The sequence below is a fragment of the Heterocephalus glaber genome, unplaced genomic scaffold (assembly GCF_053883595.1).
Source record: "Heterocephalus glaber isolate CG9 unplaced genomic scaffold, H.glaber_assembly_v1.0 deba00000474, whole genome shotgun sequence".
NCBI classification, from domain to species: domain Eukaryota; kingdom Metazoa; phylum Chordata; class Mammalia; order Rodentia; family Bathyergidae; genus Heterocephalus; species Heterocephalus glaber.
Genome location: NW_028258146.1, coordinates 355,779 through 383,579, shown reverse-complemented (window position 1 = coordinate 383,579; position 27,801 = coordinate 355,779). Strand labels below are relative to the sequence as shown.

General features: G+C 40.7%; 1 protein-coding gene across 2 annotated transcripts; it reads right to left on the bottom strand.

Annotated features, from left to right (window-relative positions):
- Positions 1 to 462: 462 nt before the first annotated feature.
- Trim16 (tripartite motif containing 16) lies at positions 463 to 25,457 on the bottom strand. 2 transcript variants are annotated; one of them, XM_004870759.3, is made up of 6 exons: positions 24,726 to 25,455; positions 17,128 to 17,223; positions 7,597 to 7,830; positions 4,586 to 4,751; positions 4,034 to 4,126; positions 463 to 1,543 (listed from the first exon to the last, which is right to left on the bottom strand). In XM_004870759.3, the coding sequence occupies exons 1-6, from the start codon at positions 25,227 to 25,229 to the stop codon at positions 960 to 962; spliced, it is 1,677 nt and encodes a 558-aa protein (XP_004870816.1). In that variant the 5' UTR covers positions 25,230 to 25,455; the 3' UTR covers positions 463 to 959. The 2 variants fall into 2 exon arrangements, with proteins under 2 accessions (XP_004870816.1, XP_004870817.1); XM_004870760.3 differs by lacking the exon at positions 17,128 to 17,223 and having other exon boundaries at positions 24,726 to 25,457.
- Between the last annotated feature and the right edge of the window lie 2,344 nt (positions 25,458 to 27,801).

The window sequence follows — 27,801 nt, the reverse complement described above, 5'->3', positions numbered from 1 at the left end:
GATAAAAAGATGTGCAAACTCTTAGATGTGGTTTTAAGACACTCAATTTCCCTGCTATATAGTTTACCATGTGGTTTATTGCCTTATACATATATTACCTTATACGTAATATTCATGATCTAATGAGGAAGGCAATATATCCTGATGTTCAAAAGTTCAGCAATCAGGCCGGAGATTTAGCTCAGTGTTTCCAGCACCTGCCTCACAAGCGCAAGGACCCAAGTTTGATCCCTGGTACCCAAAAGAAAAAGTTCAGTAAGGGCCATCCAGATTTGAATCCTACCTCTATCCCTCACCTACTGAATAACGAGAGAAACGATGAGCAAATCAGCTAACCACCTTGGACCAGTTTACCCTTTCGCAAAATGAGGATGATATGAATATCTAACCCATGGATCTGCCATGATGATTGAGTTAATTGTTCAAGAAGCACTTAGTAAACTGTCTGGCACAAAGGAAATGGACAGTAAAGTTTACAATTTATTGTTATTTCTCTGCAATCTGCTCCATACTCTGAAGATTCTTCATTAGCAATTCTGACCAAAGGATGATATTCACCTGAGCAGGTAGGAGGTTATCACTAGGAAATGATGGGGGAGACTTTGGTGCCTTAGAATCACTGAAAACATACAAAGAAATACTGTATGCAGCAAAGGAGAGCAGCTGGAGAATCTTCATCATTCACAGAACCACATGAATTTAAAACCAAGCTACCATTGGCAGATATTTCTTCCCCCAAGGCACTGTGCTCTAAGAGGTTGAGGCAGGAAGATCACAAGTTTGAGCCCAACTTGCACAACTTAGAGACTTAGCAAGACACTGCCTCAAAATTTATAAAAGGGGGAGCTGGGGATGTAGCTCAGTACAAATTCCCTTGGTTGAATCTCCAGTATCAAAAACAAAACAACTACTGCCCCATCATTGTGGTTAGCAAAGGCCTGCAAGATAGATCCTAGAATCTAGGGATCAGTCCCCACTGAGGTTGATGCTGGCTTCTTGGGTTCCTCTCCCAGATCCACAATCCGGATGATGTTTTCTTTCTTAGAAAGCCAGAAAGCAGCATAAATTGGTTCTGAAAACTTACAGTCAAACTTGTGAACCAGAGTCATGGCTTCATACTCTACACCATAGAAGGAAAGGGTCCCTCTTGGGAAGTCAACATAGATACCGAGCTTCTGGAAAGGGTCAGCTTTGAGTGGAGTCTCTGTGTCACTGTGCCAGGCTATGTACTCCTTCCCATTCCAATGGAGGCTCCAGGAGAAGTTGTTTCCTGAAATGCAACTGTTGCGTTCTTCTCCTTTCCGGTCAATGCCTTTGCAGGTCACGCCAACATAGGTGCCTGCCCCAGAGATCTCTACCTCAAAATAGTATCTGTGTAGGTACAGACTCTGTTGGGACAGCACTTGCCGCCAATGCACAAACCTAGTTGGGAGGTCTGGATAGGGATGCTCCCAAGGCGTGGTATTGGTGACTTTGTGGTTATCTTCCTGCAGCCGGAGATACCTGTGTGCTGTGTCTGGGTCAAATGTGATGTCACATGCATCTGAGGAAATATAGAAGACAGGGAGAATAGTTCAGGACCTGATAGCATATTCAGACAGGAAGCTTTAAATCCAATTGGAATCCAAAGCATGTATGAGAAAACACCCATCTCCCTGTTCTCTGTTTGCCAAGGCCACAGTTCTCCTAGGAATAGGGGTAGGGAAGACCAGAAAGTGAGAATGCAAGTCATTCTACTTCCTTCCTGCAGGAAGCTCATTTGGTATTGACTATATTATTGCTGACCAAAGTGAGTGAAAAATAAATGCATTCATTCATTCAACAAATATAAATAGAAAGCCAGGCACTATTCTACCAAGTTCTGGTAAGAAATGGGATACAGATACTCATATGCCTACATTTAATCCATTCATTCATTTTTTGAAGTATTTGATTAGTATTTATTATGGTGAATTCACAAACGTTCCCCTAAACATACTCTCTTCCCAGTCCCAGAAAATAATAGCACCTTTTTCTCACTGTCGGTGAAGTCAAACTCAAAGTAATTACTGACATTTCTTTTGTCTTCATCCTCACCCCCATCCTTCTCCACAAACACAGACCACAGAAAGTCCTGTAGATTCTACCCACTACTCTCCAGCCTCTGCTTCAAATCCCATCTAAGCCATTACCAAATCTCACTGAGGCAGGCACAGCAGGCTCCTTAGTAGTTGCCTATAATAATAATAATAATTCAAAAGAAAATACTATGAATATTACTATCAATAATAATATCCAAAAGAGAAAAGCTATGTATAAAAATACCTCTAATGCAAAAGAACATCAATTATAATAGAGTATATTTAATTTTTACTTTAATGTTAAGAATAAAGGGTATTTGGGTTCTTGTATGAATTATGTTTGTCTATAAAATATAAATAGGATTTTTTCAGGAAGCAGGAAAGAATAAAGAAAAACTGTGTGGAAGCCAATAGGTTTTAGGAAAAAAACAGGAGCTGCAGCAAGAGTATTTACTAGCATCTGGGATCATAAACACACACACACACACACACAGACACACACACACACACACACACACGCAGAAAGAGAGAGAGAGAAGCCAGGCATAGTGACACATAGTAATCCCAGCTATTTGGGTGTAAGAAAATCACAAGTTTGAGGCACTACCTGGGTGTAAGAGAATCACAAGTTTGCTGCAATTTAGTAAGACCTTGCCTCAAAGTAAAAAATAAAAAGGACTGGATATTGTAGCTCAGTGGTAGAGCACCATGAGTTGAATCCCCAGGTCCCCCTGCCAGGAGAGAAAACCTCATGGACTTGTTGATTATCACAAAGTAATTTTAAAATGTAATTTTAATTGACAAATAAAAATTGTGTATATTTATGATGTACAACATGATGTCTTGAAATATGTACATATTCTGGAATGCCTAAATCAAGCTAATTAACACATATGTCACTCACATATACCATATGTATGCCTTTTTGTGGTGAGAACATTTAATTGTCAACTTTCAAATTTTAATGTATTGCTATTAACTATAGTCATCATGTTGTACAACAGATCTCTTGAACTTGTTCCATCATGAAATATTGATTAGAAATATAGTGGTTTTAAAAATGCTAACAGACAGCACTTGGGAGGCTGAGGGAAGAGGATGACAAGTTTAAGTCTCTCCCAGGCAACTTGGAGAGACGCTGACTCAAAAAATTAAAAAAGGATGGTGTAAAGTGTAAAGGCCCTTGGTTCAATTCCTTGTACTGAAAAAAAAAAGCTAGCTAACAGCCCTGGTCAATATCACACAATGACAGTACAATGGATCTGATCAAGTAGACTTTAAAATGGACCATTTGGTAACTGGCCCTGACTAAAAGTGCCAGGGTCACAAAAGATAAGGAAAGACTGAGGAATTGACTCAGACTCAAGAGAACTAAGGAAAAATGGAAACGTGTGTTACTGGATTGGATTTGGGGCCATAAAAACTGACCTTGAGCCAGGCATAGTTGTGCTCACCTGTAGTCCCAGCACTTAGGAAGCTGAGGCAGGAGGATCATAGGTTCAAGACTAGCCTGGGTACCTTCGCAAGACTCCGTTGAAATTTTTAAAAAAAGGTCTGGGGATACAGTTCAGTGGTAAAGCACTTTGCCTACCATGCACAAGGTCCTGGGCTCAATCACCAGTACAAATAAAAAGGGGTGGGAGATCATAGACATAATAATTGATGAAACCTGAAAAAATTTTGTAACATTAATGTTAATTTCCTGGTTTTGATCAATGTACTGTGGCTATATAAAATATTGCCATTTGGAGAAGCAGAGTGAAAAATATAAAGAAATTCTTTGTCCTATTTTCTACAGTTTTCAATTACTTCAGAGTGAAATTTGTTTAATTAAATTTTTCAAAGTGCATCATTTAATGAGAGACAAGCAGTTTCAAGATCCTGAATCCTCTTAGAGAAATAGTGGTTCTTGCTTTAGCAAAGCTTTACACTGACACCAGCAAGTGGGCAAGGGGAAGCTGTTTACAACTTACATTGGAGGAACTCTTCCCTGGTTCTGGGTTCAGGCTTTGAGGTTCGATACTTGGGCTGAACAATGGCAGACACTTGCGTTCTGATGCCATACTCTAGAAAATCAGAGTTGTTAATGCACACCTGTCCAGGTGGTCAGGAGACTCTGAGAAGCAGGACACCTTGGCTACCCTTCCCTAGGCCTCCTGAGCAATAAGGGGCTGACACCTAGACCCTGGACCACACTCAATGGACTAAACAAAGTCTGCTAAGAAAGATCCCAGACTGACTTGGATTCCACTTAAAATAGAGGCATCAGTAACCTGAGAAGCTAGTCATAGAAATGCCAGCCAATTGCATCATATGACTAACTTATCTTGTCCAGATCTCAATTATAAAATAAAATCAAGATAAGGGTCCCTTAGTCACATGACCCAACCAAGATTGGCTTTGGTAATGGGACATTCCCCTGATTTGCACTCCCCCCCACACACACCCTGGCTTTCTCCTACTTCCCCAGTCAACTACTCTTAGAGGCACACCCAACACAGCCCATGGCCCAGAAAGCTGCTCACCTTCACTGGAAATATCCTGGAGGTTTTTCTTATAGTTCCCCAACAACTGGATTAAGTGTACGGTAGAGTCTGTGATGACCTTGAGGATGCCTGAGAGTTTATCCTTCAACCCTATGTAAATGCTAGGGAAGGCAGTATCTTCGCTGTTCTTAAACTTATAGTACTCCTGCAGAAAAAGAAATGGCAGAACTCACTTGGGGTTCAGTATTTCTTAAATTGGGCTTCTCTTCTCCTTATGTCACTTTCTGCATCTGTAAAAACAGGCTGTTGGTAACGTGTGCTTCACAAAGAAAGTGTTTGGCGAATGTTCACTCAGAATCTAAAAACATAAAAAGCACTTTTCTTTGCTGCTAGACCCCTAAATAAAAATGGAGCTTTTAAAAAAATCAAATGAGAACATGGACTTTTAAAACTCATGAGGTAATAGATGTCCATGAACAGTTCAAATACACAACCCAGACTTGAAACCAATGAATAAAATCATTCTAGCTGTAGCAGGCAATAGAAGAGCTGGTTGCAATATTCTGAAGATCCACAAACTAACTCCCTCAGACAAGATTGCTGCCTTTTCCTTGTTGATTCCATCCAATGCACACTTTTCTGCAATTCATATATTGTCCTTCCAAGTTTGAAAAGTGTTCTCACATAGATAATCACATCAACCCACTAAAGTTCCAAAACAACATGGGGATCAGAAAAGACTGTTTTCAGATATAACACATTGTCAAGACTCAGATGTAAATGAGCATCACAGAGCAGACTGGATACAGCAGAAAACTTAAGTGATGAAAATGGTCATAAGAAATGGTTACTTTCATAAAAAAAGAAAAAAAGAAAGAAAAAGTCCAAACTAGAGAGTTGATAGACAAATGTTTTAATATCACAAACAGATTTGGTACCACACATTAAAAAGCAGCATTTTAATTCAATGGGGAAAAGATAAATGCTTCTATTTTGATTGACTTATAATCTGGAGAAATAATCCCCCACCATGGCCAGAATTTTTTACTCATTAGGTAGAAGCTCTTGGGCAACTCATGACACAAGAAGTCAAATTTTTATCTATATCTTTTGTATCGTGGTATTTAAAAGCAAAGGAATGGAGAGATATTGTCCATATTTTTATCTGTCTGGTCTTGTATGTATTTTTCCATTTTTTTTAAAACAAAAAGTTTGTTGCAACTGGAAGATAATTTTTTTTTCAAAATTACAAGCAAGAAAAATTATTTGTATTTTGGAATATTAGAACTGGAGGAAATAAGGGCTAAAATTGGGGAGATTGGGCAATAGTGTCCAAAAGTTTTGTGTTTCTTCCTATTCTAGGCAAGGAGGAGTGGTCATCCCTATGTCCCGGATTGAATGAATGTTTGAGGCTTTGCAGAAAGGGAAAGACATCTTTGGAATGGTATTTCCTAAGTCACATAGATGACCAGATGGGGGCTGTGTTTAAGAATGGCACCCTTGGAATAGCAGTGGTCCCAGCACCTAGTTATCTACCCAAAGGCCTGTATTTTAGCTTTCTTTAACAGCCACTTAATCTGGCAGTCTGAATCCTTTTCCCCAATTAAATTCTGACTTTCACACTCTGAGAAAACACACCACAGTACTGGGCCATCCTGAACCATCTACCCTCCTTCTAATCTATGTAAATTTCTGCAGTGGTTATCTTATGTAAAATACAGTAAAAGTTTATTGTACATAGTTTCTATTAAATGTTAAAGAAAACATGAAAAAAAAAAGAAGATAGAGAAATAGGAAGTAGGGAGAAGTTCTAATAATTCTCCAAATTATATATTCAACAGTTTCAAAAATATTTCAATACATATGCTAATTTATTTCATTTATAGCACTAGGTCCTCTTAGTTCATTGAAAAGAAAGTTTTTGGTTATTATCTATTTGTTTCTTTTTTGTAAGAGTCTTTTTTGTCTATGACTTGTACTCTAACATTTTGGCCATTCTTTTAAGATTAGGGTATACAGTGTATTAACTAATGCTATTCTTTAATTAATTTGTTATGAAATTATGCTTTATTTTTTCATAGAAGTAAGAGGACTGGTTTTTTTGTTTATGTGTTTGTTGGGGGGGGGGGTTGGTACCGGAGATCGAACTCAGGACCTTTCACTTGCAAGGAAGAAGACTGTTTTTAAAAAATATTTTCTTTATTAATATCTACTTGTATTACATTGAAATAAAAATAAAAAATAAACTGGAGGGAGCCTTGCCAATTCCTTCAAACTGCTGGTGTGATGAGTGAAAAGTCTGAAACCTGGAAAGGTTAAGTGATTTGCAAAAAAAAAAAACCCACAGCTATTTAGTGACAGATTCAGAATGATGGAATTCACCCTCAACCTAGTATTCCTTCCTTGCAAGTTCACATTCTCCAGATCTGGCTCTACTGGCATATCCCCTAGTGTGTAATGACATCCTGTAATGGAAAATTCCATTCCCTCTGTGGAGCCTGACTCAATTGCTCCAGCAGACATAGACACAGCCTGCCTGAAAAGCAGCAGGTGCCCACTCTCATCCAAGCCAGGTAACCCTCACAGAGTTACAGACTACTGGAGTGCTCCTCTGTACTCATCACTCCCCTATCTAAAATCTTTCACAGTCAGATGCCTGCCTGGCCCTGCTAACCTCATCTCGCATCATTATGAGCCCAGCATCTCATAGTCCATCCTTGGGAAAATGGCTTGGTTCCCCAAGCCAGCTGCTACCTCTGTGCCTTGCATATGGTACTCCACCCTCCTGGAACATGCTACACCTTGAGCATACTACACTAACACACCTTCCATGGCCTCCCTGGCTCTGAGCAGTCCTGTCCCCCTGCCTCGTACTCCTGCACTCTGCTGAATCAAGACCTGCCCCCTCTGTTCCCACAGCTCCTGTGCACCCCATTTGGCAAAGGGCAGTCCCATTCACAGATGTATCTTGGGCCTCGTAGAACAAGGGTGCTCCATAGTGCAACTGCATGGATTCCTCCTCCTACCCCACCCCACTTCCACCTCTGTACCTCCAGGAAGAGAACAGTGTTGCTGATGGCTGCCAACCTCTCCAGCTCCTGCTTGCTTTTCTCCATCTCTGCACTCCTGTACTCCAGGTGGGTTTTGATGCCGTTGGCCTGATTCAAAGCAGCTTGTTCCTTTTCCTCCAAGAAGAGCATCACATCAGCCTGGGCCTTCCTCACAGCAGCAAGGAGTTCCCCAAACTGTTCTTCAGCTGCCACCTTTACCTCTGACACTGACACCTGGGGGTTGACCGTGGGGTGGAATGGGAAGCAGACAAGAATCTGTTAGCTTGGAAGGGGCTTCCCAGCCACCATCCCTCCCACTGCTCCCAGCCCACAAGAAAGGGCTCTTGGGTCACCATCCCTACCGCTGCTCCCGGCCCCTGTCCCACCTCACCCAGCTCAGAGGAGGTAAGCCGTGCAGGCGCTAACAGCCCCCGCCCCAGTCGAAATGAGAAAACACATAACTAAGTCTCAAAACCAGACTTCCAGATCACCTACAGCAACCTCAAAGGGAAATGAGATGGAACACTCTGATACTCAACCACCTGGACCCACTGAACTGGCAACAAAAGGGGATCTGGAAAAAATGAAATCAGAAATAATTTCTCAGATAACAGGAGAAATTGTGCCCCTAGTGCAAGACATGATTAATAAATCTAGAGAGGAGCTCAGGAACATGATGGAATCCCAACATAAGAAACAAATGGAATCCATAAAACAGATGCAAATAGATTTCCAGGACATGAAAAACTCCATTGAAAGTCTACACAGCAGAATGAGCCAATGTGAGGATAGAATTTCAGATATAGAAGATAAGATTGTAATTAGTGACCAGGAAAAGAAAAATTGCTTCAAAATTATAAGGGAACATGAGAAATCAATCCAGCAGCTGCTAGATGATGCAAAGAAGAATAGCATAAGACTGATTGGAGTCAATGAAGAAACAGGAGAGAGGGCAGATGACATAAAAAATCTCTTCACAGAAATAATGGCAGAAAACTTCCCAAGCAGGGGAAAAGAGCTTGACATACAGGTAAGTGAGGCATATAGGACTCCAAATAGCCTTGATCAAAAAAAATCTACACATAGGCATATAATTGTTAAGATTCCAGAAACACAACAGAAGAACAAAGTTCTCCAAGCAGTCAGAGAAAAGAAACAAATCACATACAAAGAAAAGCCCATCAGAATCACAGCAGACTTCTCAACGCAAACCATCAAGGCAAGAAGAGCTTGCAATGACATATTCCAAGCCCTAAAAGAAAACAGCCTCCAACCCAGACTGATGTACCCTGCAAAACTATCTTTCAAAATGGATGGAGAAATAAGATACTTTCATGACAAAGAGCACCTTAGGAACTTTGTGAATACCAAACCAGCACTCCAAAGAATTTTACACAATATCCTAGGAACAGACATTGAGGATCACAACCCCAGCAAGCAAAGCAGAATGAACCCATCTGGCATGACAAGAAATTAAATGGAAAGGGGGAGAACCCAACAAAAACAAAAAGTCATGGCAATGACAAGTCAATATGTTTCAGTTATAACCATCAACGTTAATGGTCTCAATTCACCAATCAAAAGAAATAGACTGGCAGAATGGGTCAAGAAGCAAAATCCAACAATATGCTGCATACAAGAAACACACTTAATTCAAAAGGAAACTCATAGACTGAAAGTTAAAGGGTGGAAAACAATACTCCATGAGACAAGGAACCCGAAAAAAAGCAGGAGTAGCTATCCTCTTGGCAGATCAAGTAGATTTCAAACAACCAGTGTTGTTAAGAGAGACAAAGAAGGACACTACATCCTTGTAAAGGAAAGAATCCAAGAGGAAGAGATGACAATCATAAATATCTATGCACCAAACACTAGCGCACCCAACTATATAAAACAAATACTAACAGACATGAAAAGTCATATATGCACTAATACAATTGTAGTGGGGAACCTCAACACCCCACTGTCACTAATAGATAGACCAACTAGACAAAAAATAAGTAATGAAATACAAGAACTCAATCGAACTCTTGAACAAATGAACTTAACATGTTTACAGAGTCTTCCACCCCACAAAATCAGAATACACATTCTTCTCAGCTGCACATGGGTCATTCTCCAAAATAGACCACATACTCACACATACAACATGTCTAAGTAAGTGCAAAGGAATTGAAGTTATCCCCTGTATATTATCAGACCATAATGTGATGAAATTGGAGATCCATAGCAAAAGAAACTCAAAAAATTTCATAAACATGTGGAAATTGAACAACACACTTCTGAATAACCAATGGGTCACAGAGGAAATTAAAGAAGAAATCAGACAGTTCCTTCAATTAAATGACAATGACAATACAACATATCGGAATCTAAGGGACACAATGAAAGCAGTCTTACAAGGGAAATTCATAGCAGTGAATATGCATATGAGGAAAACAGAACGCGCCCAATTAAACAACCTGATGCTGAACCTCAAGCTACTAGAAAAAGAAGAGCAGGGCAACCCCAAAGCTCATAGAAGGGAGGAAATTATAAAGATCAGAGGAGAAATCAATGCAATGGAGACTAAGAGAACAGTACAAAAAAATCAATGAAGACAAGAGTTGGTTCTTCGAAAGAATCAACCAAATTGACAAACCTTTAGCCAACCTTGTCAGAAAAAGGAAAGAAAAGGCCCAAATCCATGCAATTAGGAATGAAAAGGGTGAAATGACAACAGACCCAGCAGAAATCCAGAGGATCATCAATACCTATTTCCAGAACCTATACACCAATAAGATGGACAACACAGAAGAAATGGACAGATTCCTAGATATATATAAATTACCAAAGTTGAACGAAGAAGACCTAAAAATTCTGAACAACCCAATATCAACCAATGAAATTGAAAATGTAATTAAAAACTTATCAACTAATAAAAGCCCGGGCCCTGATGGCTTCACTGCTTAATTCTACAAGACATTTAGAGAGGAATTGCTACCACTACTGTTTAAACTCTTCAATGAAATTGAAAGGGAAGCAGTACTCCCAAATTCATTCCTGGAAGCAAGCATCACCTTGATCCCCAAAGCAGAGAAAGACCCAACCAAAAAAGAGAACTATAGGCCAATCTCACTAATGAACATAGATGCAAAAATCCTTAATAAGATACTGGCCAACAGAATGCAGAAGATCATCAAGAAGATCATACACCCTGATCCAGTGGGATTCATCCCAGGGATGCAGGAATGGCTCAATATATGAAAATCAATTAATGTAATACACTATATCAATAGAGCCAAGGACAAAAACCATATGATTATCTCCATAGATGCAGAAAAAGCATTTGACAAAATCCAACATGCATTTATGATAAAAACCCTATAAAAAATTGGAATGGATGGTCTCTACCTCAAACTGATAGAAGCCATCTATGAAAAACCAACAGCCAGTATCATGCTAAATGGTCAAAAACTGAAATCCTTCACACTAAAATCAGGAACAAGACAAGGACGTCCACTATCACCACTCTTGTTCAATAGTGTTCTGGAAACATTAGCCACGGCAATTAGACAAGAGAAAGAAATAAAAGGAATAAAGATAGGTAATGAAGAAGTCAAATTGTCATTATTTGCAGACGACATGATACTCTATATAGAAGACCCCAAGAACTCCACCAAAAGTCTTCTAGGCTTCATAACCAAATTCAGTCAAGTAGCTAGTTACAGGGTCAACACACAAAAATCAATAGCTTTCCCCTACACCAATGACAGACTCACTGAGAGAGAAATAGGGCAAATAATTCCTTTCACAATAGCATCCAAAAAACTGAAATACCTAGGAATCATCCTAATGAAAGAAATCAAAGACCTCTTCTCTGAAAACTATGGCACTCTGAAAAGAGAGATTGAAGATGATATCAGAAAATGGACAGACATTCCCTGCTCCTGGGTAGGAAGGATTAATATAGTGAAAATGGCCATACTTCCAAAACTGCTATATAGATTTAATGCAATTCCAATTGAGATCCCAGCAGCATACTTCATAGACCTCGAGAAAACAATCCAAATATTCATTTGGAACAAGAAGAGACCCAGAATAGCAAAAGCAATTCTAGGTAACAGAGACGTGGCAGGGGGTATCACAATCCCCAACTTGAAACTATACTACAAAGCTACTGTGATAAAAAAAACAGCATGGTACTGGCAAAGAAACAGACCTGAGGACCAGTGGAACAGATTAGAAGATGCCGAAACAATGCCGGACACACTCAGCCATCTCATCTTCGACAAAGGAGCCAAACACCCTCACTGGAGGAAAGATAGCCTCTTTAATAAATGGTGCTGGAAAAATTGGGCTTCATCTTGCCAAAGATTAAAACTAGACCTGTATCTCTCACCATGCACTAAACTAAAATCGAAATGGATTAAAGATCTAAATATTAAAATAGAAACTCTGAACCAGTTGGAACAGAGGTTAGGTAGAACCCTTGAAGACATCGGTGTAGGAAAAGATTTTATGAACAAAATCTCAGTTGCCCATGAACTAGCACAAACAATCAAAAAATGGGATCTCTTCTTATTAAAAGGCTTCTGCACAGCAAGAGAAACCACCAACAGTGTGAAGAGACAACCCACAATGTGGGAAAAAATCTTCACCTGCTCTTCCTCAGACAAAGGTCTACTATCTTGAATCTATAAAGAACTTAAAAAGATCAGACCTCCCAAATTTAAAGACCCAATCCAAAAATGGGCATCTGAAATGAACAGACATTTCTCAGACAAAGAAGTAGAAATAGTAAATAAATACATGAAAAAATGTTCAACATCACTGGTCATTCGAGAGATGCAAATGAAAACAACAATGAGATTCCACTTCACTCCAGAAAGAATGGCTGCTATCATGAAATCAACCAATAACAAATGGTGGCACGTATGCAATAACAAATGCATAACAAATGCATATCTCAGTATGGAGATACCTCAAAGAACTAGGAGTGGAAGTCCCATTTGACCATGCTATTCCACTGCTGGGGATCTTCCCCAAACAATTAAAAGAATCATACCACAGTGATATATGTGCACCCATGTTCATAGCAGTGCAGTTTGTAATAGCTAAAACTTGGAAACAGCCCAAATGCCCATCAACTGGAGACTGGATAAAGAAAATGTGGGTTTTTTATAAAATGGAGTGCTACTCAGCCATAAAAAATGAGAAATTAGAGACATTTATAGCTAAGTGGATGCACATTGAGGCGATACTCTTAAGTGAAATAAATAGGACACACATGTGTAAATACCAAATAGTTTCTCTGGTGTGAGAAACTGAAAGTGTAAATAAGGACTAAATGTATAATAGGTAATGTGAAATAGGAAGAAAAGGGGCAAAGGGGAAAGAAGTGGGAGGGCTAGGGGAAAGGATAGAAGGGAATGGGATTAATATGAGAAAATGGAAAAATAGGAACAAAATCTTTGTAAATAGGGAGGAATGGAGGGGTTGAAGGGAGGGCTGGGAAAGGGTGAAAAATAAGAACCAAGAGAGACTATGTAAAGGTGCAAATTTCCAATGATGAATGCCCTTATATTGTATACCTAAAATGTACCAATGATTAGAATGAATAATCGATAATGTAAAATAGGAAGAAAAGGTCCAAAGGGGTAGGGGTAGTGGGAGGGGCAGGGGAAAGGAAAGAAGGGAAAGGAAAAATGATGAGAAATGGAAAAAATGGAAATAAAGTCTTTGTAAATAGGGAAGGGTGGAGGGCATGAAGAGAGGGCTAGGAATGGGGAAAAAATAAGAATCAAGATGCATTATGTAAAGGTACAATTCCCAATGAGAAATGTAATTGTGTTGTATACCTACAATGTACCAATAAAAGAATTTAATACAAAAAAAAATCTGTTAGCAAGATCTCTGACTTTATCCAAGCTCAATATACAGAAACATAAACTTGAGAAACCTATAAATTAGGGAGCAAATGTCCTACTATAAAGTAAAACTTTCATTTTCATGTGAACTGTGGGTTTCTGGCAAAAGGTCTTACTCTCCCAAGTATACGTTCTTTACCAATCCTGAATTTAGTCTCCTTAGTCTCTTCAACCATTTGACGAAAATCATTATATAACTCTCAGACTCTTCCAGTTTTGACAGTCTGGAGTTATTAATCAAGTTTCTGAAATCAGTTTTCCTACTAGGGAAATGCCTGTGTTCAGTGCACTTGGAGTTACATTTCAATAAATTTTTTTTTTGTGCACATGAGTAGTATAAATCAGCTTTCTTGGCATTTTGTTACTCCATTTAAGAAGATTACTGACTTAGCTTGAGCCAAAAGTATGACTAAGATTATAGTATCTTCACAAGGCACAGAGCCCCCATTAAACATTTAGGGTGTGTGTAGACAATCATGGCACCCAAGCAATTGCAGGATGAGCATATTGGTGCAAAAGACAATGTTGCAATCAAACTACCAAAAAAATCAGTATGAAGGGTGCATGATTACACTTCTGTATGTGGAACTTTTTCACATGCCAAATATCCTTAATGAACATCTTCAAGCACCATCACATCCATAACATCAATCCAAGGTCTAAATGACTTCTTCTGTTTGGTGGTTCTCTTTGGGGGGTGGGGAGTAGGCCGGGAAAAGGCCTCACTATGTAGTTCAGGCTGGCCTTGAACTCACTATGTAACCCAAGCTGGGTGATCTTCTTGCCTCATCCTCCCAAGCGCTGGAATTACAGGTGTGTACCACCATGCCTGGCTTGTTTGGTGGTTCTTAAGCATGTAGAAGCTCCCTCTGATAGTATCCAGTTGCGGTTTATTGCACAAACATGACTTATCTTGTTCAATTTCATATAAAGTTCTTGTATACAATTTCCTTTGCTCTTACTCCCTTTGTTCCCACCCCACAGCCCAAAGCCCAGTCTCTGCCTGCTTCCGTCTCCCCCATTGTCCCCACTCAACTCCATTCCCTTCTCCAGTCCTTTTAGGTGCTGTTTTCTGTTTTCTCTCCCAAAGGTGAGGGCCAGACCTAGACATTAGGGCTTTAAATGGAGCCAAGACAACAGATATCCTTGGGGCAAAGACTGCAGGTACATTTCTCTTCTCTGAGATCCAGGGAGAGTAAGACCCAGATCCCAAAAGGAGACTCAGTAAAGAGAGGACTCAGAAAGGAAGGTAAGTGGATAGTTCAGCTGGGCTTTCAGTCCACAGGATCTCATCCCGTAGAGGCTTGTGAAAAGGACCTTGGAGCTCAACCCATTAAGCTGACACTTTGCTGGGACCAGAGAAGGGACAGAGCTTAGCCCCTTGATCACTGTGGGAACCAGATAAAAGGGCACACTTGATATCTCTACTGGACTACATGTACTGTAATAGCTGCTGCTGAACAAGTGATGAAAAGAAAAAGATGCCAGTCCTCCTCAGCAATTACAGAACAAGTAGTTTACAGATGTTGCCTTCTTGTCATTGTAAATACTGCTGGGACAATTTACCATAACTGGACTTAAATCTAAATGTCAAATTATATTTTCATATAGTAAATATGAAAGAAAAGATTCAGATGGCTACCACAGAAGAGATGTCAGTTTTGTTTATTATCTTTAGTGGGGATAGTTATTGGTGTCTTATCCAAGCTCTGCATTACATAACATGTTCTAGTTCCCTGGCTCACTCACCTTTCATGCCCTATCATACTCCAGGTGTCCAGGTTCCATGAATCACAGAGGCCAGTGGGGCTCCATGCCCTACCCACTCCTGATCACCAATGTAAAGCATGAGCAGAACAAGACATGGAAACCAACATGAGGGAGTCATTGGAAAGGAGCAGAAGACATTTACTTTCTATAATTACAACATGTAGGCTCCTCAGAGAAGCATGATATCATGGGCTAAGAGACATGCGTTGGAAGATAAAATTCAAGATCCAAATCTCTGCCCACCCTCACTGAGGCCATCCTGGGGAAAATGGCCTCAAATTATGTTGGTGAACTGACCCCTTCTGTGACCTCTCCTTCCTAAACCTTCCCATTGAGAAATACTTCTTTCCTACACATAGCATGGAATGTGTGAAGGATACTATTTACTACTCATTAGTGACAAGTAAATACTAGAGAAAGGAGGGATCACAAAGATATCAAAGTAGCCAACTTTTAATTGTTTAAATATTTGAGGATGATACACAATATACTGAGTCATTATTAGGCCAAGGGAGCAATATCCTAAGACTTTTCTGTTCCATAAATTTAGGGAGGCCAAGGCAAGTTTTATCATCTATCTGTGTCTTCCTATCCTTTCTGCATGATGCCATTGTAATAGCTACCTCCGGAGTCTGGTCACCCTGTCACTATGAGTAGGAATCAAAGTGTCTAAAATTAAACAGCCAGAAAAAGATAAGATGCTCAGTGTGATTCTCCGTCATTCAAAGCCTGGAAACAACAATCTAGAGGTTTATAAAGCTTCAAAGGTACAATTATTTTTCTTCTTTTAATAAGATATTTTAAGTAGGAAGGAGCTTTCATCCTTCAGCTGCTAGTTAGTTATAAGCATAGGAGTGGAAGTTAAGTTGAAGCAGATATATGTATTAGATTGGATGGATGAATGGATAGGGGTGTGTGTGTGTGTGTGTGCGCGCGCGTGCGTGTGTGTATGGGCAGATGGATGGATGGATAGCCAATGGGTAGACAAGTGAACAAGTAGATGAGTATGTGTGTGGGTGGGTGGACAGACAGCTGGACAGGGTGCTGAGAATGAGTACTGCCCTACTTACTGCCATGGAGCAGGTGTTTGGCATTCTCTTGGGTTGCCACCAATGAAAGGTATTTGTAGAGTTTTGCTTGGGTCTATTTAGAGTCTATTTGGAAAGTGGTCATAAACCAGAGAGGCTAAAACCTAACCTGGTATATCAAGTACTATCCACTAATCCATGAGTTCTCAACTCTTTTTTCCAACTGTCAAGACAAAGAAGTGGTAAGATACAAATGCAGAACACCCTGCCATTATGGAAGGAGCCAAAATACAGTAATTCCTCTGACTCAATAACACACACACACACACACACACACACTTTTCTCTTGGTTAAGAAAGTACATGAAAAGCCAAGTGTGATGGTGCATGCCTGTAATTCCAGCACTTGAGAGGCTGAGGCAGGAGGATCACTGTGAGTTCGAGGCCAGCCTGGGCTACATAGTCCATTCAAGGCCAGCCTGATCTGATAGGAGACTCTCAAAAAAAAAAGAAAGAAAGAAAGAAAGAAAAAAGCATATGCACATGTAAAAGTAAGAATGCTGTTATTCTTGGATTAGTTTTGGTTCTACTCTTTATTACTAAAAAGTAAATCACCAGTTTTGAAACTTAAGCCAATTTCACAATAAATCTGGACAGTAAGGTTGAGACTACCCCATAATGTAGCCAACTGTACCCACAATTGTCACTTGCTAGATACCCCACTGTAACTATAACCCACGCTCCATTATCTCAAATGGGTGTGGCTGACCTTGCAGCAGCAGCCAGCTATGCTGAAGCCTGGAAGGTGACCCAGACCAGCCTTACCAAAACAGATTTATGGTTGGCTTGGAGCCTAGCAATGGCGTTTTTATTCAGTTTGAGTTTCTGCTCCAGGTCCAGTTGTGTGCACTGAAGTTCGGCCTAGGAAGCAGAAAGGAAAAAGAGTTAGGGAGGAAGGAATTCAGTGCACAAAGTGGGGTCACAAGAACAATGGCATGTTCCACACTTGAGGTCCCTGCCCTACTTCCCTGAAGAGTTTGACCTCTAATGCTGATCTCAGAAGCCACCCTAGAGGTGCAAAGTCTCAGTTGCATGCCAGAGCCCTCTAGGGGTTGACCTCAGCATGAATCAGTTAAAATGTACTGAGCACCTGCACAGTGTTTGTCATTTTCAGCATATGATTATATGGATTGCCTCTTACCATCCTTACTATACCCACATAAGGGCAAAAGTGATTCTTTCTATTTTGCAGATGAAAGAATTGAGTCATTTTCCAAAGCCGACAGCTCATCAAATAGAGTTCAGCCTAGACTTGCTGACCCAGAATATCCTAATGATGAGTGTGGCTTTAGAGCCAAATAATCAGGTGCAGAGTCCAGGATCTTTACTTAGCAGCTGAAACTTCAGAAAAATTTATGTATAGAGAAAATAAACTTATTTTTCTTATATTCACAGTCAACACAAAACACTTTTGTGACCAAAATATATGAACTTTTTCCCCCCACACCAAAAAACTGACACCAGCTGGGTGTCCTACAATTCAACTCAGTTCTGACACTACTTACTAGGAGCTAGTGTCAGGTTCACAGGTTAAAGGCTCAGTCTCACAAGACTGTACACACCATCACCATTTCTGATGCCAATTCCAAGTCCAGGTAACCACTTGGGCTCCTCACAACTGTTACCTGCCCTAATCTTGTACCACCTGCTTGACCTGATTAAATTTCTACCCCACTCTAATCTTGTTTATCTTTGAGGACAAGATTCTTGAAGGCCAGAAGTCCCTCCTTAGGTGGGCTAGCCAAAATTATTTGGATCTAAGATGGCTGCCAGAGTGAACACCAGAAAACCTCTAACTTAATTATAATCTAATTTGTATGGTAAATGACACATCCCCAGCACCATGACAGTTGATGAGTGCTATGATAATGACCCCTCCAAAAAAACCATGAAAGCAGCAAAGAGGCAGCTGAATTCTCAGAAAAATCTCTGCCCATTTCCATGAAAGACATGAATGTTCCTCCCCTTTATTATCCTTTCCCTCCCCCTTATTTCTTTTAGCCTATATCTATAATCTCCTGACCCCCAACCAGCTCGGAAGTTGATTTCTGAATTTTTGGGGGGGGTTTTCTGAATTTATCTCTCATTTCTTTCTTTCTTTCTTTTTTTTTCTGGTAGCAGGGATTGAACTCAGAACCTTGTGCTTGCCAGGCAGGTACAGCGCCACTCAGCTAAATCCCTGTCCTCTCATTTCTTGACCTAGTCTATGCTTGGCCAAGAATCAAAGTGTTTTCGCTGTTCAAATGATGCTGTCTTGTTATTTGTTCCACAATTCCAGGAGAAGAAAAGAACTCAGTTTGGGGTCAGAAAGTAGTGACATAACCAGCTATAAATCAGAGGTTCCCACTATCCACTCCTCATATCTTATTTCACAATTTAATGTCTTTAAATGTCCATTTCTTCACCTATGAGATGAGGATAAACAGTGTCTACTTCTAAACGTTATAAGATAATGAATTAAATGAAATAATGTATAAAAATAAGAACTTTGTTTAGTACCAGGCACATTGTAAGTATAACGTAAATGTCAATGATTGTCCTCGATGTTGTCATCATCATTATTATTCTTACCAACAACTGTTTTTTATTCATATGTTGTACTTGCTTCAGAAAGCAGGCAGAATCAACTTCCCCACTCTACACACAAGCCAAAACCAGTCCCTGCTGAAAACCCTGGGTGTGCCTGCCCTGACCTCAGCTTTATTCTTGCCTCCTGGGAGTCCCTAAACACTTTCTGCCAAGATAGCTGCCTGGCAGTAAACCTAAGTCTTTTCCAACTTCAAAGGCCCTGTCACTTTCCTACTTCTACAAGGGCAGGAGATAGCAAAAAATAAATAATAAGTATAATAATAAGTACACAGCCTTCACAGCACTCAATAGCCTCTGTCTGTATTTAAAGCTGTGAGTCATGCTCTGGCAGAGCTCAAAGGGCATAAATTACCTGACCATTTCTCCCATGAAGAAACCTGGAGCCTCCCCTGCCCACCCTCCAGTGAGGGAAGCAGCTGCATGCAAGGCAGTCACCTCACAAGGACACTCTGCAGAAGCCAGGTAACCTTTTCTCAGGCTTCACATCACTGATGTGGGGCTGAGGGAGCCCGAGTGACTTTTCACCCCTTATACCTGATGCCCAGGAGTAGAGGAATAGGGAAAAAGATGGAGAGGAGGGGATGAGGGGTGTCTAGCCCATTCAAGAATAATCCTGGAATTCTATACTGTACAGTGAACCAATCTGGGAGGATGGAAGAGAACATGAATTATTTGTCTGAAGGTGTTGGAAGACACAACAGAATACCTTAGCCACAGGCACATGCAATGTGGCCCTTAAACAGCACTGACACAAGAATGAACTAAAGCTGTCATCCCCAGCCAGGCTCTAGACAGATACCCAGAGTATCCAGCAACTACTATAAAAGGAGAAAAGGACTCCTGCATTCAGAATGGGGACCTCTCCAAGTGAGTCACACCCAGAGAAGGCACTCCTAATTACTACACAAGGTGGAGCCACTTTGGAATCTTGTATCTCCAGCTCTTCCTGTTGCTAGAAAAATGATAGGTTGTCTCAGACTCTGGATTCAGAGGTTCCCAAGAAATGAGCCATGCACACATCCCAAGCCAGGGTGGGCCCTGCCCAAGAGCAAAACAGGGGTGCCTGTGAGCACAGACTGCCTTCTAGCAATAGGCACAAAGAGTCCCACTTGCTTCAGCAAGGTAATGATAAATGTTGTCCAAAAAGCACAATATTTTGAATCTGAGAGAAGAGCTGTTGCTGTCTAGCTGTATGATCTTGTCAAATCGTTTAGCTTCTCTTCTGGTTCAAGGCCACATGAATATGTTGACAGAATTGTTCCTTCTTCTGTCTACAGGGCAAAAGGGGCATCCAGAGCAAGGTGTCCATGAGTGGTTTAGAGATGCAAATAGGAATGGCAGAAGGAATAAGAAGAAAATTCCAGATGGTGTCAATTATCTTATATTTCCAGCCACACCAAGTTAGCCCTCTGGAGACTCTGCCTTTGGTATCCCTGGATGCAGACTCCATTCCTTAAGACCTACTACATGCCAGTCCAGTCAAATATGACACTTATTGTTCTTAGAAGACTTACAGTCTGGTGGACTGTTCACCAAAAAAAAGCTACATAATACTGAACCCAGAGCATTCTTTGGAATTTCTGAAAGAAATTTTTGTTCTAAGTGGCCACATAATACCCACCTATTGGCTACTAGCAGAGACTGCAAGAAATGTTGGTTAATGTCTGTCCAGATAAGCAAAGACTTTCAACCCCCAGATGCTTTGTTCTTGCTCTACATGGAGATTGTGCTGCCATCAGCATATAGCCCTAACCTTTCTGTAACCAATTTTGAGATTGAAAATAGTAGCCTGGCACTAGTAGTCTTCAAAGATCCAAGATAAGGTTCATCTCAGGTCTTTTTTTTTCCAAGAACCATGCCCTGCTCTCACTCCCAATGGGTACTCCATGGAGGTACAGTATGTGTCTTGGCTTCCTGATTAGAGCCCAAGCTCCAGGAGGTCAGACAGTGCAGCCCAGCACTTAGCTCATAGGATACACTGCACAATGTGTCAGAAGCTTGAGACACAAGAAGGAACCATATGTACTTCATGGGGGAGAACAAACAGGAAAGGTGGTCTTAGGAGTCCAAATTTTACAACCCATGTACATACCCCTACACACACACACACACACACACACACACACACACAGCATCTCATTTTCTTGGCAGCAAGCCGGAGATTCAGAGAAGATAGGGGGAGTTAGCAGGCTGCAGGCAAGACCCACTGCTCTTAAGACCAAAGGGGTCTCAGGAAGCTGAGTTAGGGCAAAGGGAAGTGCTGAGGTCCCCATTAGGAATGGCTAGCTGGCATAGAAGCTCAGCAAGATAGAAGAAATAATCAAAAAACACACACTCTCCAAGCCCAGTCTTTGCTCACTGGGCTATCTGGTGGTAACCATGGGAACTTCAGAAAAGACTCACTTGGTTAACTGAGAAATATCACTCTATGTACCTGAAACAGCTAAGGCTAGCCCTCAGTCTTAAAAGGTTAGCAGACATACCAGAAAATTAAAAGTTTAAAAAGGATATAAAACTAAGAGAACACACCTGGAGACAAGAAGATGAAAAGTCACCTCAGCCTTTAAAGACTATGTGGTTAGTAGAGATACAAAGAAGCCGGGGCTAAAAAAGACAAAATTATTAAGATAAAACCCACTGAGGCAGAGGAATGATCTGCCCTGATCCAAAACCCAATTAGGAACTTTCCCAGATGATAAGGGGCAAATTCCAAGTGGCAAGAGGCAAACACAACTGTCAAATAGTCATTAATATAGCATATAGATTACTTTATTAGCATGGTAAAAAAAAACACACTCCAAAGTGGAGACTTAAGGTGATAATAAAGCATGCATTGCACAAAAAGGCATGATAAAGAAAACCACAGGTGCAGCTAAAACTCCACCTCTACGTGCAATGACATCAAGAGACTAGGTTCCTGCCTATCCTGTAGATACCATAAAAGCTGTAAAATTTTGTTCTTTTTTGGGTCAGCCTGGGATTTCTGTACCCCATGTACTACCCCAACTTATGCTAAAGCATCAGAATTAAAAGCTATGTTCCTATGCTGTGGTGATTGTCTGATAGAAAGCACAAGAACCTGTGGAGCCAGTAACAGATCAGCTGTTCTGAGTCCTCCCAACTGACCCTAACACTTGAAATTTCCTGTGCACAACATGCCTGCCTGCGTAATTAGCTCTTCACATCTCCACAGTGACCTTCAGCAAGCAACTTCAGCAGGCTTGGGCTAGTTGTAAGGGGTACAAGGCTTCCAGGGACTCAGTTATGTCTTCTAATCCTTTCAAAACAATCCTAGTGGAGCTGATCAGTATCATCAAAATACTGCGTCTTCTGGGCTGGTTCCTTGGATTCTTTGTAAGAAATCTTTTGGCTTCTAACATTTGGTAGATCCGCTTAGAATGTGGCTGCACTTTCAGAGTGAGCTTGCTCTCTAAGCTTGAAACAAGGACATGGGCTAGAAAGAACACAAGATCTCTAAAGCAGACCTGAAAGCAGAGGTGTCTGCAGTATGAGACTTTGGCATTGCATCCAGATCCATGGTTGTTTTCAGCACAAAAAAATGCTCTATACCCCCTCATTCAGCTGTCTCTGTTTTGCCTTACACAGCTGTCTCTGGGATGTCTGCGTTTAGGGCTCTACATATGCCTCACACAGCTCCTTCTGTTGAAGGCACAATCATTGTAAGTCTCTGTATTATGCTAGGTGCCCAACACATATCATTTATATTTTATATTGTGTTATGGCATGCTTTTAGATGTCTCCCCAAAGTGTCATGCGGTCATAGGTGGGGCTTTTTCAGAGGTGGCTGGATCTAGATTGTGTGAATTGATTCATGGTGCAATGCTAGGATCAAGGGCACTAGGATTAAGGATGTGAGCGCTACCCACCCTAAGCAGCCTGGATAAGATATAAGAGGTAGAAAGAGCTGTGGTCATCCCTTCCTTGCCTGCTTTGCTACCTTCTGCCTGCCATGAACTGTCTCTCCTCTGCAATGCCTGTCTGCAATGCCACCCTGCCTTGGAGCCACCTGATTATGGACTGAAACCTCTACAAACTGTGAGTTAAATAAAACTTTCCCCTTTTAACTTTGTGTGTTGGATATTTTGCCTCAGCAACGATAAAAAAGTAACCAAGACAATGTGGCTGGTATAGGATAGAATATTTCTAAAATAAACTAGAAAGGGTAGATAGTGTTAGCCTCTGATGAGAAGAGAGATTCGGAGACCTGGGGCAGGCCTATTAAAATTTATTCGATTGTTTTGTGGAGATTTTGGTTTTTAAACATCTTCAAGTACCACTTTTCCATGTAAAAAATAATAAATTTCAGATATTTTACCCAAAGGGAATAGTACTGTAATATACTTTATCTTAATATCTTTAGTATATGTATGGCAGGTTTTTGGTGCAAAAACATTGTTTTAAAAGTAAGGTTATAATATTGCCTCCAGTAGGATGGCTTTCCAGAAGCTTCATGCCTTGCTCTATGACTTAGTCCACTGTATGAGGCTGGACAAATGTGACAGAGATAAAAAGAGTCCTCACCTCATTATTACTGAGGATTAGATAAGAAAAACCTATAAAAAGCATTTCGTTCATAGCAATACTCAATGAGAGCTATTTTCCTCAATTATGTGGAGCTTTTTCCTTTGATGTTTGTATTTGTTGATCGCCTTTGCTGACAGGACATCCCCTGACCTGGGAAATACTGGGAATGGTTGACAAGTAACTTCCTGGCCCGGAAATGGTGACTCATTGGCATCTGAAAGACAAAGCTTTCCAGAACATCTCCCATCCAGAATCAATGTCTAGGGACAGGCATATAGGAGGTATCCTGGCAAGGAAATCCCCTTTTCCAGAAACTCTTTCCTTCACTGCCCAGGACCATTTGCCAAGAAATTGCTGTAAACCTACCAGCCACATGCAATGCAAATAGGGAGCTGCTGGAGTATGATTGTAAGAAATGTAGGGCAAAAGTGACCTGTACTTCCCTACTGGAAAAAAGTGCTCATGGGAAGTCAAAGTAGGACAAACAAAGCATATAAAGTTCTAAATCATTTCCCAAGGCTTCTCTATGCTCTTGGCTTTTGGGCAAAGAAAAGCTAGGTTTTCTAGAAATAATTTCCTTCTCTAATGGAAGCAAAATTACAGGTTCTGAACAAGGTGTTTCTCAGTCTCTCCAGCTACTTCTACTTGGTAAATAACTTTTATTTTCCACTAAGTTGAGCCATGCTTGACATTATATCTGAACATGGGTTTCAGATTCTATGCTATCTTAGCAGTTTTAAAGTTCTTGAATTTCACACCAGCTATCTCTATGGGGCCTCTGTTTGGGGTAAAGGAAAATAAAGAAAAGGTTTCTTCTCCTTCAAATTTCTGTCGTTTGCACTTCATCATTTGATAGTGGATATACCATCCAGATTCTGCCAGAAGGAAATGTCCTACACTTAAGCCCCAGAACTTCTGCATTCCACATCCAAACACACATATCCAACTGATATGAGAAATAGCAGGAAAACTTGGAACCAGGAGCAGAGACAAGACAGAATCCCACAGGAACAGGGAGACAAAGATGAGACAGAGTAAACTATTTCAGTTTCCAAAACCAATGGCAATAAATATTATGCTGGATGAACAGCCAGGTTCTAAGGTCAACATCTTTATCTGTGCACTCAAAGCACAGAAGTGACACCAGCAGAGTCGGGAGCTGTGGCATGGCTGGCCTCCCCCTGGGAATACCATCTCCCATCCCAGATGGATAGACTTCAAGCACTCACCTCCTTGTGCCTTCGGGCTGCCTCCAGGGAGATGGCAGCATGGCCCTTGTGCTCCTCCTGGGCACATTCCTGGCACATGCACTGCTGATCAATGCAGCAGAAGGCAGTCAGTGGGCTGTGATGGGCAGGGCAAGTGTGCAGGTCTCGGTCCTTCACCGGCTCAGTCAGCTGATGGCTGTGCAGTTTGCTGTTCTCCTGGTGAGGCCGAAGGTGCTCCTCACAATAATTCACCATGCAGGTCAGACAGGATTTCACTGCTCTGACCTTGCTGCTCCCAAGGCAAAAGTCACACAAGATCCCCCCATCCCCCTCACCACCAGAAGCCCCAGGCTCAGCTGGGCCACTGCCTTGTCCCTCTGTTGTCTCTTCCACAGCCCTACCCAGGGAGCCCACATCCTCTTCTTCTACAGGACTGGCTGACTCAGAGTCTGAACTAAGAGGGGCTAGAGGATGAACAGTGACCCCTGGCAGTGGCCCTGGGGCCATTAGATCCAACTCAGCCATCTGGGACACTCTGCCACCTAAGCCTAAGCTGTCCTTCCTCTGCCTCTTGGCCCAGGATCTATGCAGCCCAAGTCAGATCAGAGAACCACGCCCAGAGGATTGCAGCTGCCCCAAGACTTTAACTATTTACTCTCTCCCTCAGGAAGGAAGCTCAGTTACTCCTCACTGTGCTCTGGGCATGGATGGCAGCCAGCTGCTGTGACATTGCGGTTGGATTACTCAGGCTCAAGACTGCCACTCAGAAGTCTCCTCCTCAGCTCAGGCTCCTCCTTGAGCCCAGCCCTGCCCTGAAATTTCTATTCTTGTGTGAATCACTCATCCCCCAAAGGCTCTGCAGAAAACCGTGTGTGCCTGTGGCTGCTCTGGAAAGAACTAAAGATTCCTAAGCTCTGCCGTAAGCCTGTGTGGCTTTGTTCTCATAGCTGAATATTTTTTGTTTACATTTTAAAAGAGATCTAAAGTATAAGGATTTCTGCAATAGTGCAGCCATTCACCCTTTCCCATCTCCCAGAACTAGACAGAGGCAGCTAGGAAAACCAAGGAGGAAGAAGCCTCTCACTTGTGCTGTGGTGCTCACTCAGCATGTGGAAGGTCCTGAGTTCAATCCCTACCATCACCTCAACAACAAAACCCCCTAGTTTCACTTGCTATTAATTACTTGATGACAAAAATCACTATTTTTTTTTGTTTGGAAAAAATTTATTTCAATATAATACAAGTAGATATCAATAAAGAAAATATTGTTTAAAAACAGCTTCTTTTATGAAAAAATAAAGCAAAATTTCATAGCAAATTAATTAAAGAATAACATTAGTTAATACACTGTGTACCCTAATCTTAAAAGAATGGCCAAAATGTACAACTCATAGACAAAAAGACTTACAAAAATGAAACAGATAATAGCACAAAACTTTCTTTTCAATGAACTAAGAGGACCTAGTGCTATAAATGAAACAAATTAGCATATGTATTGAAATATTTTTGAAACTGTTGAATATATAATCTGGAGAATTATTAGAACTTCTCCCTACTTCCTATTTCTCTATCTTCTTTTTTTTTATGTTTTCTTTAACATTTAATAGAAACTATGTACAATAAACTTTTACTGTATTTTACATAAGATAACCACTGCAGAAATTTACATAGATTAGAAGGAGGATAGATGGTTAAGGATGGCCCAGTCCTGTGGGATATTTTCTCAGAGCATGAAAGTCAGAGTTCAGTTGGGGGAAAAAAGTTCAGACTGCCAGGTTAAGTGGATGTTTAAAAAAAAAAAAAAAGCTAAAATACAAGCCTTTGGGTAGATAACCAGAAAAAAATCACTAACTTTAGAGTTTGCTCAGTTGAGCAGTATGAGTCTCCTGCTAACTCTGCTGTTGACAACACTTCTAACAGATGTTATGATGATAACGGCAGCCTGGGTTACCTTTCAGGGGCTTGAAGCTCATTTTTATTGAAACCACCAGCTCAACACTTGGATCTGTGCAGGTAACCAGAGGACAATGCCACATTTTCTGAACATGCATCCCATGAAGAGCCATAAGATTGATTATGAAGGCACAGACCACTGATTACTTCACCTCCAATCACCTTTGCCCATACCTCAGACCTCCTTGCTTCTTTATTCCATAAGTATCCCAACCCATATCCTTAGGGAAGCAGATTTGAGACTTGGAGATCCCCCTCCATGCTCAGCCACCTTGCAAATAAACTTTTTTGCAAAACTAGTTTTGAAAGTGACTGGCATACTGCACAATGGGCAAAATAGGCCCAGTTCAGTAATATTAGGAAAGGGTATGTGCTTCTGATCTTGAACTTTCTTTTTTTTTTCCCCATTAACTTTATTGGTACATTTTAGGTATACAATACAGTTACATTCATCATTGGGATCTTGTACCATTACATGAGTCTCTTGGTTCTTATTTTGTTTCCCCTTCCCTTGCCCTCCCTTCACCCCCTCCACCCTTCCCTATTTGCAAAGAACTTGTTTCCATTTTTTTCCTCTTCTCATAGTTTTTCCTTTCCCTTTTTTTCCCTTCCCCTACCCCTCACAATTCCCTTGGTCTTTTAGACCTTTTCTTCCTGTTACACAATATCAGTTATACATTTTTTAAATTACAATATTAAGATCTAGGAGACATTACCACAGATTTTACAGAATTTAAAAGGATATAGAAAGCATATTACAAAAATCTTTTTTGAAATAAAATTGACAACTTCTAAGAAGTACCTTGGAAGACAAATTAATGAAACTAACTCTGGAGGAAATATAAAATTTAAATAGCACCTATTAAAGAAAGTATATTCCTAGCTTGAAAACCTACCTATATGACAACAGCAGGCTCATAAATATTTTAACTGAGAAATTATATCAAACAATTAAAGCAGAAAAAAGAAGGAACACTTCTCCCCTCATTTTAGGAACTCAACATTGTGCTAATCCTAAAATTGGATAACGATAATAGAAGAAAAAAGTATGAACATAGATAGAAATTTGTTTAACAAAACAAACTATTAGAAGTCAGATTTGGCAGGATGTAGAAAGTGGTTTTGTTATAGGGATGGCAGTGTT

Bases quoted from the DNA above. Each gene is read 5' to 3' on its own strand.
- Trim16 (XM_004870759.3), bottom strand. From the start codon at position 25,229: ATGGCTGAGTTGGATCTAATGGCCCCAGGGCCACTGCCAGGGGTCACT. The intron at 4,752-7,596 runs GTACAGAGGTGG...CTTTTTCTGCAG, and splicing joins ACACTGTTCTCTTCCTGGAG to GAGTACTATAAGTTTAAGAA. The intron at 1,544-4,033 runs GTAAGTTGTAAA...ATATTTCCTCAG, and splicing joins CAGGGAAGAGTTCCTCCAAT to ATGCATGTGACATCACATTT.